This window comes from Dendrobates tinctorius, unplaced genomic scaffold (assembly GCF_039654945.1).
Source record: "Dendrobates tinctorius isolate UK_male_01 unplaced genomic scaffold, ASM3965494v1 ptg000029l, whole genome shotgun sequence".
NCBI classification, from domain to species: domain Eukaryota; kingdom Metazoa; phylum Chordata; class Amphibia; order Anura; family Dendrobatidae; genus Dendrobates; species Dendrobates tinctorius.
Window position 1 is genome coordinate 645,664 of NW_027361697.1, and position 21,925 is coordinate 667,588.

General features: G+C 41.6%; 1 protein-coding gene across 3 annotated transcripts in view; it reads left to right on the top strand.

The window, feature by feature from the left end:
* PAPPA2 (pappalysin 2) overlaps window positions 1-19,738 on the top strand; it is a 246,940-nt gene extending 227,202 nt beyond the window's left edge. For all 3 annotated transcript variants that reach the window (XM_073571285.1, XM_073571284.1, XM_073571286.1), the window contains exons 22-23: window positions 15,635-15,733; window positions 18,927-19,738. In XM_073571285.1, coding sequence (XP_073427386.1) covers window positions 15,635-15,733; window positions 18,927-19,073 — 246 coding nt within the window. In that variant the 3' untranslated portion in view covers window positions 19,074-19,738. The remainder of the gene's footprint in view (window positions 1-15,634; window positions 15,734-18,926) is intronic.
* The last annotated feature ends 2,187 nt before the right edge of the window (window positions 19,739-21,925 follow it).

Consider the following 21,925-nt stretch of genomic DNA (forward strand, 5'->3'; position numbering starts at 1 on the left):
AGCTGATGTGGCCTACACAAGTTCCAAATGTAGTGTTTGGTGAACTTTTTTTGTGGTTTCTTTGTTGGAAACAAACTCAAAGTATGTGAACAAAGAATTGAAACTGATAGTATCACCAACTTTTTGGAGCTATTACAATGCAGGCAGGTAACCTACAATGCAAAAGATGAGGATCCAAAAAAATTGGGTAATACTAATCTGGCTGCGCCGGCAGGGCACAAGCCAGAAAAAAAGGCTCCTCTATCTACTCCTATATAGTGTTTGCAACCAACCAATGTTGATGGATACGGATGGATGCACACTAATAGGAGAAGAAAAAATGAGCTGCACTCAAAGACAAATATGTGTGAGGCAGTGACGCACGTTGAGCGTCCTACAACCAGACGTAGCTGCAGGACACTCTACTCAGCGTGAGCTGCACTCACACACAGTCAGAGACCTCTCAGACAGCCGTGAACAGTGCAGCTAAGTGGGCACTGGCACTGACAGGCTGCAGAAAGGCTCCGCTGTGTACTCCTATATAGTGTTTGCAACCACCGTAGATGGAGACGGATGGATGCGCACTAATAGAAGAAAAAATGAGCTGCACTCAAATAAAAATATGTGTGAGGCACTGACGCACGCTGAGCGTCCTACAACCAGACGTAGCTGCAGGACACACTACTCAGCGTGAGCTGCACTCACACACAGTCAGAGACCTTTCAGACAGCCGTGAACAGTGCAGCAAAGTGGACACTAGCACTGAAAGGCTGCAGAAAGGCTCCGCTGTCTACTACTAGTGTTTGCAACCAACGTATATGGATACGGATGGAAGCACACTAGATTGAAATTATGTAAAAAATGCAGCTCAAAAATTAAAAGATGTATGAGGCAGCAGTGAGGCACGCTGGGCAGCCTACAACCTGACGTGGCTGCAGGACCCACTCCACAGCGTGAGCTGCACTCACACAGCCCTTGCAGACAGCTGTGAACACTGCTGCTAGGGCAAAGAAGGCTACAGTGGTGGTTTATGAAGCCTGGGTAAAGCACTAGATGTTTGGTGGAATCGCTATTTCTAACTGTCCCTCACAGTCTTCTACAGCAGCCTGTCCCTAACTGAATTCACAGCAGAGTGAACCAGAAATGGCGGCTGCGGTGGCTTTTATAGTGCATCATGACATCATTTCGGCAGCCAATCACAGCCATGCCAATAGTTAACATGCCTACATGCCTAACAGGATGTGCCCACACTTCGGAGGATTCCCAATGGCTTAATCAAAGCAAGCAGGCTCATAGCATGATGGGAACTTCCGATTCCGGTATCCGATATGACAAAAGTATCGGAAGTCAGTATCAGAATTCCGATACCGCTAATATCGGCCGATACCCGATACTTGCGGTATCGGAATGCTCAACACTAGTCTCCATTTTTCGGGATTTGGTTTGGGTGTGGGTTTATTTTTTGTGTGCTGAGCTGACGTTTATGTTGATACCATTTTGGGATAGATACGATGTTTTGATTGCCTGTTATTGCATTTTATTGCAATGCTGTGGCTACCCAAAACATGTAGTTCTGGTGTTTTGATTTTTTTCTCATTACGCCATTTACCGATCAGATTAATTATTTTTATATCTTGATAGATCGGACGATTCTGAACACAATGATACCAAATATGTGTATATTTTTATTGTTTTATTTTTTAATGGTGCATAGGGGGGTGAATTGAACTTTTATATTTGTTGAATTTTTTAACTATTTTTAAAAACATTTTTTTCTACTTTTCACTTGCTTCAATAGTCCCCTTAGGAGACTTGGTGCTGTGATAGTCTGAAGCCCTGCCATGTGTAGCAAAAGCCATCATCTGCTATGAATGCCGGTCACGGCCATTGTCCATACTAGATCAGAAATGACAATCACGGGGGTCTTCTGCAGACCCCCGGTTATCATGCCAACCTATCTGTGCCCCACAATCATGTGACAGGGGCACCAATGGGCAAAATTAGTGACACGCTTCCGGCAAGTGTGAGATAAATGCCAATGTCAGAGGTTGACGGCAGCACATTTAACTAGTTACCAATCGTGGGTGGCTCGCTATTACATTCGCGGCTGTTAGAGGCACATAACAGCTGATCAAATCAGTTGTCATGTGCCGGAAATGATGCTGGCTCAGCACTGGAGCCCGCATCAAAGGGGGATACATGACCTAAGAGGTACCTATACGTCATAGGTCGTGAAGAGGTGAAAATAGTAAAAGGAGGCATACTCTACGTATGCCTCAGTCCCAAGGATCCAGTGCTGGTCACTTCGGTGGTCTGTGCCAGGAAAGGATGTGACTGTTTTTTTTTTTAAAGTGAAGTATCACTTGACTGCTGAAGTTGTGATTGGCTTCAGCAGTCATCTGACTACTGCAGAAAATCATGACCGTCAGTAGTCAAGAGACCAAAGAAGACATTATAGCTTCCTGTTGAAGACACAGACAACCGAAGTAGCTCATTTTTTTGTAAGACGGACACCCCCTTTAATGAAATTAGGGTTGTCTGGCCTTGGGGTACAAGTCTGCAGTCACTTTGTGAGGATTCTGCTGTGTTGGTGCCAGGAGCATGTCATGTGACTGCAAGTATAAGAATTGCAGACTCCTGGCTACATTACGACTAGACATAACCGATCTCATTCAATTCACTTTCATTGAGTGCATCCACGCACGTCTAGTCGGAACGTGACCATATGTATGCAAATGGCCCCACGCTCACGGTGTCGGCACTGGAGAATCCTGACGCACACTGTGTATGCTGTGAGGATTTACAAGTCTGCAGTTAAATAGAGTGACTGCAGACTTGTACCCCAAGACTGGACAACCCCTTTAAGATTGAGATATTCCTTTTATAAGTAACTCGATGATATACTGTACCACTATTGAACATTTCAATTCCCATTTATAGGTCTACAAGAAAATGTCCTCCACTCCAAGAAGTGCACACAGATGTAATGAAATTATTCTAATCTCAGCCGACAATAATCCACTGTACTAAAGTTTGTTTACTGCCAGTAAAAATGAAAATTACTTTTTTTTCTTAAAAAAAAAAAAAAAAGTCATCTGCAGTTTTTTTCTTGAACAATCCCCTCTAAGCCGACACATGCTCGGTCTGCCTCATTTACATTAAACTCCTTTTTAATATTTTCATGTAGGATTTATGTTTTCTTAATTCTGGCAAAATTAGATCATCGGAAAGTCTTTTGTTTTTGCGCTCGTGAAGTTGCTGAACTCCAAAGAAATTCTCCGCGCTGACAAAGATGAGATTTTCTGGCAGTAGTACAGCTTTGGAAGTACGGAGCCATATGTCAGCTGAACTGACGGGTTTATAAGCACATGTTCTGGGATTTACTAAGTGTCAATGACTTCAGTGGCAATTTATTTCCAAATCAGGGTGTGATATCTCTCATTAGTGCCTGGTGAATCTGCTCCGTGGAGAGTGATTTACTTCTGCAAAGAGATCAAATGATCTTTGAAAAGGAAATTAAACACAACCATCTTTTTAAAGTCGAAATCTTGCAACATTTTCCAAGAATATAAATTCCTGGGAAACGTAGAACATGAGTTGAGATTTTGATTGGGGGGATCATTTGATTTTGACTTGTGCCATATATAATGTTTTTATATTGGATTTTATGGAAGAGTTGGGGACATATTAAAATATTTTAAATTATAATTATGGAACTTTATGTCGGGCTCGTCTGTTACGAAGCTCTTTTCTAAATGTCAGGTAGCCATCACGCGGGGCTTGGGTTGTCAAGTGGGACATATGTTGCCGACACCTACTTAGGTCATATTATTATTGATGGAGACGGATCAGACGGCATACACTGCAGATGGGACACTAATGAACAGTGCATGCTGGAGTAGAAATGGTCAGCTAGCTGACTTGTGTAGATGTGGAGGGCACCTGTGCAGCTGCCATTTTACTTGGGTCCGCTGCACCTTTTATTAGTGCAGATGCATTTAGGCCTGTCTGGTTTGTATCTGAATTTTTTGGAGGATTTTTTCCTCTTTTTGAGGTTTTCATGCAGTTTCACAGGAGCCCAAAAGGTAAGCGGGTCCCCATCTTCTCCTCCAAAGCAGGGTGAATTGTGCATTATGAGGAGCTAGTGGACTGCAAAGGGCCCATGAATTGTTCTTGCACAGGGGCCCGTCACTGTTTGTGTCTGCCAATGCGCTTGATGATTATTACTCTCAAAGGAACAGGAGAGGCCATAGTTGTTAAAAACAGATTTTTCTTTACTGAAGAACTTAATAGGAACAGGTTCAGAAGATAACAGTCACAGATCTGTATACACAACTTTACTCGTTTAATGGTTTCAGGTGGTTTAAAGGTAGTCCGTGACCCCAAAATGTATTTTAAATGGGATATGCATTGTTGTAGGAGACTTACTATAACAACCATACCAGCACTGTTCCTGGTCCTGGTGCAGTGCTTGAGAAAATATCTTTTATTTCATACGCAAGTGAAGGAGTTTCGGTGCACCCTTGACACGGCCAAGAGTTTGTTGCACGGTCATGCCTACTCATTTGCATCTTTAGGCCCTTCCCATCTTCTGATTGACAATGCTCACTTCACATTCTCATTTCCTGAATGCTGCCGGCATGGGCTGGGCCATGTGCATTCTCCTCCCTATCTTCTTTCCTCTGAGGACACTCGCTGCACTAATACATCCGGAAGTGCAGCGGGCGCCTTCAGAAGTAAGTAGACAGAGAGGAGAATACGCATGGTCACACACATGCTGGCAGAATTTTAGACAGTGCTCACTCTTCCAAAGACACTTATATGCAAATGAAGAGGCATATTGGTGCACCAAATTCTTGGCTATGCCTGTACACACCATTCGCACTGTAGCTTCCTCTTTTGCAAATTAATTAAAAGTTATTTTCTCAGGCACTGTACCAGTAACAGATACAGTGCTTGTATGATTGTTAGAAGAACTAAGTCTCCTAAAACACTGTATAGCCTATTTAAAATGTATTTTGGGTGTTATGGACTCCCTTTAACAATATCACTTCAGTTACACAGGTGGATAGACCTGGCCTAGTGATGAGCAAACGTGCTCAGATCAGATGTTATCCAAGCATTCTCACGTTCTAAGTGAGTGTCTTCAGCGTGCTCAAAAAATATGTTCAAGTCCCCACGGCTGCATGTCTCACGGCTGTTCGACAACCGCAGCTCATGAAGAGATTGGCTGTTTGTTAGGCAATCCTTGTATGTGTTGCAGCTGTCCAACAGCCGCGACACATGCAGGCGCAAGGACTTGAACATATTATTCGAGCATGCCTAAGTCACTAAGTTAGCACCCGAGCACCCTCTAATGACACCTTTTGAGAGCATATTCGCTCATCACTAATATTCATCTGTTTATGGCACAAAGAAGTATTGTTCTGGCACATTATGACAGTGTCCCTGCTAGTCAAATCTTAGTATTCTTTCACCAGTCGTCTTCAGGAAGGCTAGCATGAACTTCAGGTCCCTTCACACTGTACAGTGCGCCTCCTGATTCTCTTTCAGTATGCTCCCATCACCCATTTCCATGTCTGTCCCTTCTTTCTCCTGTAGGGGACACTCAGACATTTCCACTGCCACTGATATGTTAGTCTAGTTATTCCTCTCTGACAGCTTCTGCCATCAAATCACTACAATCTCTCAGTTCCAATTTCTGCAATACGGCAACTGTATCTAAACAAGGGGTCACTTTATAAAGTAAGAAAGTTGACGGTATGGTAAGTCGATCCAGTTACCAAAGTAGATTGAGTACAATACACAGAGGTGCTCAACATCCAGTGATTATGTGAAGTCCACTTTATTGACACCTTCTATAAAAACAATGTGTTTCAAGAAATTGAGTCCGATTCATCAAGTTTACCGAAAGTAAGAGGTTCATCATTAAGTCTTGGTAGGAAGTCCTTATTAACATATCACTTTCTGTAAACTTTACAAAGGAGATTCAATGCCCCGAAAAGCGTTATTTTTGCAAAAGATATCCATAAACTGCACCCTACATAATTACTGGATGTTGAGCGGTTGCCCTACTGTCTTCTTTCCACATTGTAACCCTTGGTGAGCTTGTAACCCTGAATCCAGAAGGACCCAAGTACCATGCTGTGTCTAACCATCCATTGTCTATACACCCCTGTATTAATGTTATGCCTATCCATGCCCAACCATCTACGATGAGCATCCACCTAGAATGCATTTTTCTACCCCTATCCTCACTTCAAAGTATTAACCCAATGTAGGGTCTGTTTATTCCTTCATCAGTTTTGCACCCATTTCTATCCACTATATATAAATTAAACCTTCTGGAAACCTCTACACACTCAACTAAGCAGTTGACTCCCTTCTCTCGAGTATAGATAATTACCCGTCCATGCCTGTCGTAGTGTCATGCACAATTATTTACTATATATACTAAGCAAATTGCATCTTTTAGGCATAAAGTACAATGCACAAGAATACAGTTGCATTAAAGAAATACATCCATTATTCAGGAGGTGCCTGGGTCACCTTCCACCCTATTACAGGATGAGAATATTGACTGAGAACGCCAGTGTCATTAGCATCCTGCTAGGAATTGGGATTGAATGGATTAATGCTGGCTACCACAAGCCATCCTAACAGCATGGGTTTTCAAGAACTGATGATCAAATATGCATAACTTGCATATAATATCTTGGTTCAGGCATCCAATCCAGTCATGGTCATGCTGAATACAATGTCAACCCTCTACAGGGGCAAATGGAGTATGCAATGGTATAATGTAAGCCTCCTAATTCTTCCCTAGAAACAATGCAAAGCAACAAGCTTCTATAGACTTCAATATAGAGACCTATCCAAATGTCGGACTACCTTCTTTTTGTCCTCTTGCATAAAGTACCACTAGATCCTTCAGCTTTCAGACAGCTTTAACAGGACTCCTATTCATTTATGGGTAATCTTGTAGTCTAAGTTTGGAGGCTTGAGTGATGATAAATGTATGATTCCTGAGACTTGTACAACTACCACCCTACTGGAGTGGTGGTCTCATATTCGTCCCACTGCTCTATTCACACAAGGGTCTTTGGACCTCCTGTGCTCAGAATTTGTGACTGATCTCTGGAGCTGGTCATGAAGCTATCCTACATTTACATTTATCCTGTGGAAAGAAAATTTGCGATAAACCCACAAACAATTTGCAGTGAAATCCAAATTTCTATTAATTCATATCTTGCGCATTTTATTGGGGATTTTGAAATTTTATTGAAGCCAATGGAGAAAATCTGCACAAAATTCCTTACGAGGCACAAGAGGCACTTATCAGTTCTGCATGCCTCAAATAATTTTCAAGTAGTTTTGTTATCTAAAGTAGCAACATTTTTGCGAGGCACAAACATTTTGTGACTTTTTCAAGTATTTTACATGAGTATGCTGGCATAAAAGCTTTGATGAATTACCCTCTTTCATATGGTTGTCTAGGATTTTCAAAAAAATTGCCCAAAAGCTGGATTTCCTATGAAATAATAAAACAACCCTCACATACCTGTTTAATCCCTCTCTACTCAAGTGCTTTTACTTCGCTGATACCCTGTATCAATGTGATGGTTATAGCCAATCCCAGCATGAGCAGTGATACTTGCATACGTACCATGTGACCTCTGAGGCCAGTGATTGGCCTCTGTGGTCATATGACCCAATTAACTTGACATCAAGAGCAATGACACTAATTCAATTAAGCCTCATTCTGATATCTATGATTTTTCATGTACGCAAATGAGTATCATCAGTGTTTCGGATTTGATTTACATCAGTGTTTGGTAAATGTGTCAGTTTTCCCTATCAGTGTTTTCACCCACACACACACACACACACACACACACACACACACACACACACACACACACACACACACACACACACACACACACACCATATATAAATATACACGTATACTAAATATAGGTTACATCCTAGCTCTACAGGCTCTCATTTGCACCTGGCTGGCTCTGCATATAACCAGGCCATGTGGTCACTAGTCAGTCAGATGGGAGAAGCTGACCAGAGTGGACTGTGTTGGAGCTGGAGGGAGAGACAAGCCGGAATCCCTCTGTCAGGAACACCACACTGCACTTGCTCACTGAGCCAGTGCGCGTGTCCTGAGTAGAACAAACTATGCTTAAAGATACCTGTGGAGCAGGGCAGCAGCGGTGATGTGTGCTTCATGCAAACAGGACCTGAAGCACGTGACTGCTGGGGGTGGAGACAAGCCCCAGCACTCCAGAGACAGGCGCTTGGGCTAGATATTCCCAGAGAGTAGTCGGGCAGGCGTGGGTCTAAGCCAGGAGATGGCATGATACAGGAGGGGCAAGACAGGCATGTAGTCAGCCACAAAGCAGAGTCTTGAAATCTGAGATAGTAGCACGGTACAGGCAGGAGCAATGGAACGTAAGGTCAGGGACAGGCAAAGGTCATAATAGAGAGGCAAAGCATGTACAGAGTCAGGCAGCAATATCAGAAATAGGAACGAACCAAGTCATACATGAGCAAGCATACACAGGCAGACAGTATCCACAGATACACAGGGGTCAGGAATTAAGTCAAGGTCAAAAGTATCACTGACAATGGACAGAGCCCAAATGTGGCTATTTAAAGCCCTCTGAGAACCAGAGAGAGACCAAAGGTATTAACCCCTGCAGCACTAAATCAGAATTCACATACAGACCATGACACCCTCTCTGAGAAGAGTCTGTACAGGCCGTGTGCACCAAACTGCAAGTATCACTGGTTGCTATGGACAATAGCCATTATGTTTGACCAAACTGCGACTAGCTCACTTGTGTTTTAGTAGCCAGGGTCTATTTAGTTTAGTTAGCACCTGGACAAGGCTAGGAATTTATGTTTATGGTTTTGTTTTGGTTCTCTGCAACCTGTAGAAATATATGTCACATTGCTTGCAATGCTATTTACCAAGGACATTCAATCTTTACACTGCAATTGTCTGTGCTCTCTGGACTTCACACCCGCATTTCATCTACCAATTGTAAGGATTCATGCCCTCAAGTAAGCATTAGGCAACGTTCACACAGGCACTGGATTCTTGGGTCAAAACAATTTGACATTTATTTTCACTAGTTGCTCAGTACCAAAGCAAACCCATAAGCATATACAGTCATGGCCAAAAGTATTGACACCCCTGCAATTCTGTCAGATAAGATTCAGTTTCTTCCTGAATATGATTGCAAACACAAATTCTTTGGTATTATTATCTTCATTTAATTTGTCTTAAATGAAAAAACACAAAAGAGAATGAAGCAAAAAGCAAAACATTGATCATTTCACACAAAACTCCAAAAATGGGCCGGACAAAAGTATTGGCACCCTCAGCCTAATACTTGGTTGCACAACCTTTAGCCAAAATAACTGCGACCAACCGCTTCCGGTAACCATCAATGAGTTTCTTACAATGCTCTGCTGGAATTTTAGACCATTCTTCTTTGGCAAACTACTCCAGGTCCCTGATATTTGAAGGGTGCCTTCTCCAAACTGCCATTTTTAGATCTCTCCACAGGTGTTCTATGGGATTCAGGTCTGGACTCATTGCTGGCCACCTTAGAAGTCTCCAGTGCTTTCTCTCAAACCATTTTCTAGTGCTTTTTGAAGTGTGTTTTGGGTCATTGTCCTGCTGGAAGACCCATGACCTCTGAGGGAGACCCAGCTTTCTCACACTGGGCCCTACATTATGCTGCAAAATTTGTTGGTAGTCTTCAGACTTCATAATGCCATGCACACGGTCAAGCAGTCCAGTGCCAGAGGCAGCAAAGCAACCCCAAAATATCAGGGAACCTCCGCCATATTTGACTGTAGGGACCGTGTACTTTTCTTTGAATGCCTCTTTTTTCTCCTGTAAACTCTATGTTGATGCTTTTGCCCTAAAAGCTCTACTTTTGTCTCATCTGACCAGAGAACATTCTTCCAAAATGTTTTAGGCTTTTTCAGGTAAGTTTTGGCAAACTCCAGCCTGGCTTGTTTATGTCTCGGGGTAAGAAGTGGAGTCTTCCTGGGTCTCCTACCATACAGTCCCTTTTCATTCAGACGCCGACGGATTGTACGGGTTGACACCGTTGTACCCTCGGACTGCAGGGCAGCTTGAACTTGTTTGGATGTTAGTGGAGGTTCTTTATCCAACATCCGCACAATCTTGCGTTGAAATCTCTTGTCAATTTTTCTTTTCCGGCCACATCTAGGGAGGTTAGCCACAGTGCCATGGGCTTTTAACTTCTTGATGACACTGTGCACGGTAGACACAGGAACATTCAGGTCTTTGGAGATGGACTTGTAGCCTTGAAATTGCTCATGCTTCCTCACAATTTGGTTTCTCAAGTCCTCAGACAGTTCTTTGGTCTTCTTTCTTTTCTCCATGCTCAATGTGGTACACACAAGGACACAGGACAGAGGTTGAGTCAACTTTAATCCATGTTAACTGGCTGCAAGTGTGATTTAGTTATTGCCAACACCTGTTAGGTGCCACAGGTAAGTTACAGGTGCTGTTAATTACATAAATTAGAGAAGCATCACATGATTTTTCAAACAGTGCCAATACTTTTGTCCACCCTCTTTGTTATGTTTGGTGTGGAATTATATCCAATTTGGCTTTAGGACAATTCTTTTTGTGTTTTTTCATTTAAGACAAATTAAATGAAGATAATAATACCAAAGAATTTGTGTTTGCAATCATTTTCAGGAAGAAACTGAGTATTATCTGACAGAATTGCAGGGGTGTCAATACTTTTGGCCATGACTGTATTTGTAGCGTTGTCTAGGTGCTAACTAAACAAAATAAACCTTGGCTACTCACACATGGCTGAGCTAGTCCTAGTTCAGTTAAACAAAACAGCTATTGTCCATACCAACCAGTGATACTTGCAATTTGGTGCACACGGCCTATGCAGACTCACTACAGAGAAGGATCATTCTGGCCTGTCTCTCTCTCTGGATCTTCAATATAATTCACTCTGGTCAGCTTCCCCAATCTGACTGACTAAGGTGAACACCTTGCCTGGTTATATACAGGGCTAGTCAGGTACATCTAATCAGACCCTGTGGTGCTAGGATTTAACCATAGTCTACCTGGCTTTGCTGCAATATATGCATTAAACAATCTGAAATGTTTTGCCTATCCATTGAAATATTAATGATGGAAAGCACACGGACTGCGCACTAATGCCCTCCATTTGTTATGTGTGATTTTCATTGCCCCGTAGACTTGTAATTGTGATTTTGACCCGTGACTCTTGTCAAAAAAGAACACGTCACTGTGATTTTTTTGCAGACACCCGATCCACAAAAACACAGACATTTGAATAGCCCCATAGACAATAATGGGTATGTGTTCTAGTCTTGCAAATCACAAATAAAACACATATGTGATTCATGGATGTCTAAATTAAACCTTAAAGAAGCACTCCTCCTCCCCCATCAAAATTTGTATCCTCTTAATATATTGGAATCATCATATTATATAGCAATGTCTACTTACAGTTGCTCATTTTGCCTTTCTACCAAGCAAATTCTTCTCTTTCTCTGCTCTATGTAGAAACAGGAAGTCTCTTGTCCCTACATTTTTCATTCCCCACTTCAACTCCTGACCTAACTGCTCCCTCCTCCCCCTTCCAGGGACTTTTGCAGTGACTCATGAGTCATGCAGCGAAAATTGACCTCCTGTTTCTACATAGAGATAAGAATTCAGCTAGTCTGTTTTGAATCACAATATGTCATAAACCTATTGGAAAAAAGAAGACTTAGCTGGGTAGAAAGGCAAAATGAGCAATTGTAAGTACACAGTGCTGTATAATATGATGATAGCAATATATTAAGAGAATAAAAACTTTGATGGGAGGAGGAGGAGTGCTTCTTTAAATATTTGTTCATTAATAATTTTATAATAACTTTTGCTTCGGGGAAACTTAAAAAAAATTTTTTTTTAAGTATTTGTTAAATAAGGTGGGCAGCATGGTGTCTCAGTGGATAGCACTGCAGCCTTGCAGCACTGGAGTCCGGGGTTCGAATCCCACCAAGGACAACATCTGCAAGGAGTTTGTATGTTCTCCCCGTGTTTGCATGGGTTTCCTCCCACATTCCAAAGACATACTGATAGGGAATTTAGATGGTGAGCCCCATCGGGGACAGTGATGATAATGTGTGCAAACTGTAAAGCGCTGCGGAATATGTTAGCGCTATATAAAAAAAATAAAAAAAATAAAGATTATTATTATTATTATTATTATTATAAGGTGAATACTTCCAGGAGGAGCTAGAATGAAGAGGTGGCCGAACATATGTAAAGCTTTCTCATGTTTGTAGGAGTTATGGAAAAAGAGAAGCAAGCTTACATTGGGCCCCCATTCTCCTTGATAAGACCCCACTTAGTAGAGATTAATAACTTTTCCCGTGAAGATGCCATAAGTAAGTAAAATGGGAAATTTCTTTTAAAGTGGGACTACAGTGATGTTTTCAGAAGTAGAGTTTGCACACTCCATGTAGATTCAAATTCTTTTAAAGTTACTGAAACTTTTAGATGTTGACTTGGAATATTTTATGCATGAGCAACCAGGGTGTTCTCTGTAATTCTTCTTTAGTGCTCCACTAATCTCTGCAAACAAGTTTAATTGTAGAACTGGTGATAAAAGAATTTTTGTTTGCAAACCACTGGAGTTCTTGCTGGTACAACCATATTTCTGCATCTGTAGCCTGCAGCAAAATCAACTTGTTCCATTGCAAATGGTCTTGCGTGAGCCGCATACAAATGTGACATATTAACTTCATTAATGTATTTTCTATTCAGATCAGTCCCCACTTGTTTCAAAGCTTCAATATCTGAATCTTTCGCGTGCTGAAAGCTATTTTTCAGTATTTTACATTAATAGATATTTACTGTATCTGCTGCTCAATAAACAATTGAACTACAGCGCTGCGTTAATAGTTTATGAAGTTTTTATTGGCATTATTATTTTAGTACAGTAGACCTGCACTTTTCAAGCACTTTGGCTGGAATATTCGGAAATATGTGAAGTTCTAAGATATATAATTAGCTGAATTTTTTCTCCCGAAATCCAAATGACCCTAGCAGCGGGCCAAAAAATGAATTCTAATAGCTTCTGTGAAGACAGTCATCTAGCAATAGGCTGTATTTTAGTATTCTGCAGCCTCAATCTCATTGGCAGGTCGTATAGATTTTTTTTAGTGTGCTGATAGGCCCCAATGGCTTATTCACTCTGTTCCATGCTCACAATTCCATCTCAAGCAATTTTCATAATTCAGAGAAGTAGATATCTGTTATGCCTCGTTAAACTTGAAAGGTGATCCCTAGAGATGGGCAGATCAATCCACTGCGAATCAACTTTGAATCAAATTTCCCAAAATTTTTAGGTCCAGGCAAGTTCAATTTGTCATTCGATTTACATGGATTGTAAAAATAGAAAAATGCTCGGCGCCATTTCACGCAATACAGAAGATTGTAGAGTGGGCTTATGACATCAGGCGCAGCCACAATGGCTTCCCCATAATGCCTTGTAGCTATTACATCACATGTATCTAATTCAGGTGATCAGTAGGGACTATTATAATAATTATAAAAAATGAGGGTAGTAAAACCAGTGGCCATTTTGGGCCTTTTAGCCTAGGACTAGGAGCTGCTCATTACACATACATATGGGGTATAAAGACCTAAATCTGATTGTGGTATACTACTGGAGCACTGAAAAGCACTCAAAATGCGAATGCTCGTCTTAGGGCCCCATCACACACAGCGAGATCGCTGATTTTGTGACGCATCAGTGATCTCTCAAGCGATCTTGCTGTGTGTGACATCCATCAGCGACCGGCCTCCCCGCCGGATATCGCTGATCGTGCAGGATCGCCCTGGGCCATTTTTTGATTGTTAGTCTCCCGCTGGCCAGCACCGTCATGCATCGCTGCGTGTGGCAGCGGAAAACCAACAATCAACGACGCTGCACACTGGTATCTAGGGTAAACAGTGGGTAACTAAGAGCCACGCGGCTCTTGGATACCCGCTGTTTACCCTAGATACCAGCGTGCATGCTGGTCCTGATCGCTGGAGGGGCTGTCTATGTGACAGGTCTCTAGCGATCAGCCTAACTATGTCCGAGAGATCCCATCCATGTCGGATCGTTGGTGGGATCGCTGGGACATCGTTGTGTGTAACGGGGCCTTTATTAGTGTGTGAGTAATAATATAAAGATTCAAGTGATAGGGAGGTGTTGAGCCTGCACAGTCACTCAGTGTAAATGTGAATTTTTTGTGACATACTGCAGTATCCTGTACTTTAATAAGAGCATTTTTTAATTCATTAAGCACTGCAAAAAAGAGAGTTAGTTTAATACCTCTCTGTCCTAATTGTACTACTGAAGAAAAAGACTGAATCCAAGAATTGTGTGTTATTTTAGGAATTGCAAACCTGTTGGGGATGCTGAAAAAGGGATAATTTCTTCACACTTTGTAGAGAAGCCATTACTGCTCCTGCCCATTTTAAATGGGACAATTTTGGATGGCTTGTGAAAATGCTATTGCTTCTTTGATTAGTAAAGAGCAAAGCTCTTGATACTCGCACGTCCTTTGGATACCCGATGTGTACGTTAGTTACCAGCTCCCTGCATCAGCGCGCTGGTAACTAACGAACACAGCGACGCCGTGCGCTCGGCGTCGCTGTGCTGGTTGCTGGTGAACCTGTCTGTTTGACAGCTCACCTGCGATTCACCAGCGATCCTGACACGTTGATATTGTTGTCGGGATCGCTGGTGAGTCGCTATGTGTGACGGGGCCCTTAGACCTTCAGATTCAACAACAAACTTAGCCAGTAGCGTAACTTGAAGCTTGTGAAACCCCCATTCAAAATCTCTTAACAGGTCTTTAAAAGTATTGATCTTCTTGTATCAGTCAAAAAGACATTTTTGTCCTCTTTAGGCTCCAGGACCTAGGTACGACCACTATAGTTACACCCGTGCACTAAGCCCACAAAATGTCAGCCATTTGGCAATGACTCATATTTATATAATATATGTAGAATTTTTACTAAATGCTAAGCCATCTCATATATTATTCGAATTCAAGCACAATTTCTGGATTTAAAGTACTGTTTCATTTTGGGACCAAGGACCTTTGTGAGTTTCCAGAATACAATGCATTGCCTGATTCTTGTTTAAACCAACATTTTCAGCTGCAAAGCCTCCTGTTATCTCCATAAAAACAGATTGCAGTACGCGGAGCATTGGGTCTTACCACATCCAGAATTTTACCTTCCCTTTGACAAACAATTTGGATTTGCCTATTGTTTGTACACGATATAAATGGCTGCGTTCAGCTCTGCATTTTCTTCTATCACAGAAGACGGCATAACAGATACTGAAGCTATTGGTCTCCATACTGTGTCTCCCATTTATCCACCTACACATCAGGAATGTATCTCACAGACAAAGCGTTTCATCTCGACCATTTTCTGGCAGCAATATAGAAAAAAAAATATTGTTCTCTCTCTATTCTCGGAGTCAGAGCTGTAAAGGTTACGTAGTTTCTATTGATTTCCTTGGTGTATTGTGGTGACTGACTCTGTGTTCCTGTGTAGCCCTTTCAAGCAGATGGCTGGTGTGACACAATTAATAACCGAGCGTATTGTCAGTATGACGGAGGGGACTGCTGCGCCTCTACTTTGTCCTCGCACAAGGTAAGGAAACAATTCAAAAAGCAAGTCCTATCCAATCCCACAATGTACCTTTTCTATATGCACACAATTGCGTCGTTGTGGAACCATTCAGCTGTTAGAAAAAATAAAAATCACTTTTTCCATTAGAAATGTGTAGACGTGGGATTGCTGCCTGTCGTAAATTCTATACCAGCATCAGTGTTAGAGTCAACACCTTATAGAATACTGCCACTATTTTTTGGGTTGGGTTGGAAATTTAGGGGTTGCTCATTGCACCCTCGATAAGTGCTTTCTCACACCACCGGATTTTTGGTCTGAGTATGATCTGTCAAAACATTGGATTTAGACCAGTGTTAGTTTATGGGACTGATCACATTCAAGGAAAATAATCACAGCATGTCCGAGTTTGATCTGATGTTCGGAACGCACTCAGCCATGAAATTCAATGAGTGCATGGAAACCATCGGTCGGATGACTACTGAGTACAGTCTGATTTCCACGCACACTGACACAATGGAGAAGATTGTTCGCCATCTTTTCTTCACAGAGTGTTCCAGTTCTCTTATTCGAAAGAATTGGAGCACACTATGCTGACACTCGGATCAAACGCTGATCAGAGTTCTATTAGCAATAATCAACCCGATTCTCTCAGATGAGAGAATCTACGGCCGTCTGCCACTGGCTAAATGCTAATAAAGTTTTTAGTCTTTAACCCACACCGATCAGCTGTCACAAGTGCTGGCGGCAGCCGAAAGTTCTCGTATGTTGCCATAACCCAGCAGCTTTGTCAAAACTATAGCGGCCACGGCCAGGTACTGCAGATTCACCCCCTATTCATTTGATATTCATTTGAATAAGGGGTGGATCTGCAGTACCGAGCCACGTCCACTATAGAAATGACGGAACTGTTGTGTTCTGGTAGCATCCGAGAACTTCCAGCCACCGCTGGTGCTCGTAACAGCTGATTGATGGGGTGACAGGTGGTGCCGTACTCCCACCAATCAGATATAATGATAAATATAGTAAAAAAGAAGTGGCCAACCCCTTTAGGGATTTGAAGCTGTTCTTTGAAATGAAAACAGCCTAATTTTACAAGGACAGAATTATAGTTCATGGGAGGTGATGTTATGTCTCCACACAAGTTAAAGGAAATCTGTCAGCAGGTTTTTGCTACCTCATCTGTGAGCAAACACAAAGAAAAAACACAGTATGACAAACGTGCAAAAATACTCTGTTGTAAAAAATATAACAGTAGACAGCCAGTGCTAGTAAAAAAATAACAAGAACAGGGTGTTTAAATACCCTGTTCTTGTTATAATTTTTTACTAGCACTTGCTGTCTACTGTTATAATTTTTTACAACAGAGTATTTTTGCACGTTTGTCATACTGTGTTTTTTCTTTGTGTTTCAGTCTTTGGGTGGTGTGAACACTTTCCAACCAACTTGTTCACTTTTTGTGCATGTCACATGTGTTTTTAATTTTTTTTTTCTCATCTGTGAGCAACATGATGTAGGTAAAAATGCCCTGAATCCAACCATGTATCACTTAGTTTACTGTGTGCAACAGTGCTGACACATTCAAAGCTTTTACATTTAGCAATGCAGCAGAGCTGAGAAAGCTAACCCCGCCCCCACAACCCTGAGCTGCTTATCACAGAAGGGGCGGAGTCAGACCAGGAGGCTATTGCTGCTGTTTCACAGCAATGATCAGCTACAGGTGCTAAAACAATCATTGCAAATAAACAAAACCACAGAGCTTGATAATAGAGGCATCACTGAAATCTATGCTTTATCCCCTACAGCATGAGGTCTTCAGATTATATAGCAAAAACCTGCTGACAGATTCATTTTAATACTTCATTCTTTATCCTATATCCTGTATATGTAGATCTTTTAATTCAGAATTTCCCGATCAGTGGCAGAGGTTCAACTGATGCTCCAAAGTTTTGGCAAGTACGGATACTATTGCACACTGAAATTTGCAATGATTTGTTAGCTAGGTAAAACAAAGATGTTTCCAGTTTTCCACACTAAGGCTATGTGCACACGCTGCGGACTCTGCTGCGGTTCTGCAGCGTTTTTCGCCCTGCGGAACTGCAGCAGTTCCGCAGACATGTTACAGTACCATGTTACCCTATGGGTTTTAAAAACCGCTGTGCTCACGCTGCAGTTTTTTTCCTCGCGGTTTTGCTGCGGTTTATAAACCGCAGCATGTCAATTGTTTCTGCGGATTCCGCTGCGGTTTCACACCTTTAACATAGTAGAGGTGTGAAACCGCAGGCCAAACCGCAGGTCACTTTACCTGCGGTTCCCCGCGGAAAAACCCGCAGGTGAATCCGCAGCGTGTGCACATAGCCTTAGGTTTCTGCAAAGTTTGATAAGGAATAAGGATGCAAAATGTCTCCAATTGCACATTCAATGCAAAATTGTGACATGCAAGTAAAACCCTTGACAAGCTGCAATTCACATTACAACAATTTGATGTCCCAACACAGACACATAGGATAAGCAACTCCTGGCAAAGTATCATAAAATTATATTTTGTTTCTTTTTCTAATCTTTTTGCGCTGCTCATTTTTTGATATGTTGTGCCAAGATGTAAAGTAAGGAATGACACATCTGTAGCTGTTTGAATACAGAAAGTTACAAACTAATGGTTAACTATTTGGGTAACTCCATTTTTGCTAGAAACTTCTTGACAATCAAATGATTGCCACCGTCCCAACTCTCAAACCCTTGTCATTGTTTACAGGGGGAAGCCTATTCAAATGAATAAGCAACCATGTAATACATACGTCTCCACCGTTTAAAACAAATTTTTGTTAAGAAATCAATTTTTTCATTATATAAATCCCACATAATACCTTGAGTTGTCAGCAAAACAGTCCACTGTTTGCATATGCCATCATAAACACATATAGACACGTATACAATAAACATCTTTCGATAGAGTATCACAAACTCATTTTATTCCCGAAAGTTGGTTATCATGCACCACTCCTCTTTGGATTGTGTGTGCAAGGTAAGGAAGGACATATCTGTACATAGTCCGGGAGAGAAAAGTCTCGTTGATGAAAATTTGAATCTATGTGCCTTTCATATATGATGGCACTAGTAATTGTAAATATCATAGTTCTTTGATATATAGAGGTATTTTCATAATGTTACTATGTATACCAACTTGGACCAATTGTCTTACTGTTGCTTGTTACAGGGTCAAGTCATTCCTTTTGCGGCTGAGTGCGAGAAGGATGAGTGTACGTGTCGCGACCCAGAAGCTGAAGAGAACAAGTCTCAAAGAACTAACTGGCCAGTGCTCCTTCCTCCAGACAGTGAGGAGATACGTCCACCACTGACTTGAGAAAACTCTAGAAAACATTTCATGATGAGCAGTTGTGTCAGAGTCATTAATGCCTCCTCAACACACAAGATCTGTGCTACTGAAATATTCCATGCAAATTATGGATGACCTGGATAGAACACGGAAGCGAAAACCAGGAGTTTAAAACAAGAGATCTCAGCATTATGATCGAAACATACGCACAGAAACTTTATGTTAGCCTTACCTCCATCTGTTATTCACCAAATGTAGACTGATATTCCAGAGCACATTTATTTAATTGCAAACCATCATCTGCCCACACAGTATAGACTAGACGTAGTAATCAAAGGCAGGTATCATACCGTACATGTCTCAGTGTTTTGTCCAGTCATTTGCATGACCACAATATGGTGTGTATATTGGCGTTGTATTGGATTAGCAATCATCAGTATCTCTGCAGTCCAAGGCATTTTATAAGATTATAATATATGAATAAATACAAAGGTATTAACGTATATCGAATGTTTGCGATGTTTTAATTCTTTATTATCCACTCACAATTGCTTGTTCAATCATCACTTGGACAATTGAGACTAGAAATTTTTATAAACATGAATTAATCCTAAAGTAAAGCCACCGATTAAAAATTGGCTATTGGGAGCGAATGGTGTGAAAAAGTAAAAGAACCTATATTTATCTGTTAATTCTCCTGTTGTTACTACGCGGCATTTCTGGTGTTCCCGTCAGTCCTTGTTTTTGTGACAGCAGCAAAGATATCTCTTCTACCTACTTGACTGCAACAGCTTTACTCAACTCATTGCCATCCTTCTGAAGATAAACCACTATCCTCACAGTCTCAAAAATCTGTATCACTCTCACAAGGAACATCTATAAGGCAGAACATTTTCCCCCACATCTTTCTTTTTTTTTAAGCTGGAACTCTCTGCCCAAATCTCAACTGTAACAAGTTCGCTAATCATGGCCAACGTTTGCAGGATATTAGGAGCTCAATAGTTGAGTTCAAGGCTCAATGGATGGTGCTCCAAACATGGTCCAGATATGCCCATCAGACCACTCGAAGCCAATTAGCATATAGCATGGGACAAGTTTAAAGGTTAATTTTAGAGATTTGTGGGACAGTAGGGGGTTTGAATAGAGAGATTATATGGACAACCCCTTTTGAATCCCGAAATTTACCCCAGTAAAAAAAAAACAATACTTAAACTCACCTGTGGTGCCGGCGCCGTATCAGGGCTAACGTCACGTGACATTCTTATGTAATGTAATCCCTGCTGTCAATCAGCACTGATTTCACTGTCCTTTCTTACGAATGTAATTGTCTTCTGGAGGAAGTGAGAGGACAGCAGCAGCTCTCATGTCCTCCGGATGTCTTGATTTGTCAGAAGAAGGCGAGAGTGAAGCCAGTTCTGATTGGCAGCAGGCATCACTTGACATTTAAAGGTCACATAAGTCCCTAGAGAGCTGGTGCCGACACCGCTGAAATGTCGCCAGCACCGGAGATGAGTATATGTGTTGTAATTTTCCTGGGGAAACATAGGAATTCAGAAGGGGTCGTCTGAGTAGCAAGGTTGACAACTTGACTTTTTATTTCTTCTGGACAGCTTACCAAAACATCACAGTCAGACAATATTTTTCATGGACACATTGTAGAATGATAATATATCCTTCTGATTACAAGTGACACATGTCTACTGCCCGCAATTCTGATATAAGGACATTAGTTACATTTACTGTAAACTATAAAATGATTTGTATAAGTTCCTTCATCTTCAATAAAACTCTAAACTTTTTTACATGCAAGTAAAAAATGTGCCCTATTTTTACGGACTGTCCATGAATTTCGGGACGGATGGCAACTTTGCTGAGTAGTAGACAAACCCTTTAAAGAGAACATGTCACAAGGTTTCTCTTCATAAGGTGGCCACACCCTATTGTAAATCTCGGATGTCACTTCCCTTTAATCTCTTTATTCAAACCCTATGCTGTCCCACATATCTCTAAAATTAACCTTTAAACTTGTCCCATGTTATATGCTAATCAGCGCTGAGTTTTTTGATGGACATATCAGGAACCTGCTTGGAGCACCATCTCTGATAGCATTACTTGCTCTCCATCTGTAATTAACATAACACAGCAAGGGCAGAGGGCAGGACAAACCATGCATGCACAGGCAAGAGACATCACTGGCTGTGTGGATGATGTAGGACACATTATCCAAGCAGCATTAAAGCACTATTAATTCCAGGTTGCTGTACATGTGAAAAGGGATACATAAAACATACCTAAAATAAATTAAATAAACTGACAGACTGCCACAGAGGGAAGAGGACTCTGCCCTCACGAGCTTACAATCTACAGGGTATTGGGGAAGAAGACAATAGGTTTAGGGATTGGTGTAGCTCCCGTGGTAGGCAGCAGGTTATTGCAGGCTGTTGGTTTTCCTGTAGAGATGAGTTTTCAGGTCACAGCTGAAAGTTCCAAATGTGGAAGACAACTGGACATGATGAGGCACTGAATTCTAGATGGTTGATGCTCAGGTAAGATCTTGGAGGCAATTGGGTGAGGAACGTACAAGAGTGGAGGAGAGAAGGAGCTCTTGTGGGGACTGGAGATTACGTATGAGGAGGTATCATGAGATTTGTTTGGAGACAGATTATAAGCAGACTTGTAGGTCAATGTTTGTAATTTAAACTGAAGTCGCTGAGGAATTGGAAGCCAGTGAAGGAATTGGCAGAGGAGTGAGATAGAGGAGAAGCAAGAGGAGAGGAGAATTAATTGGGCAGCAGAGTTAAGAGTAGACTGGAGACTAAGGTAAGGCTAGACTATATATTTTCGACAGCTATGGCACTGGGTAATTGAAGGGATGGATG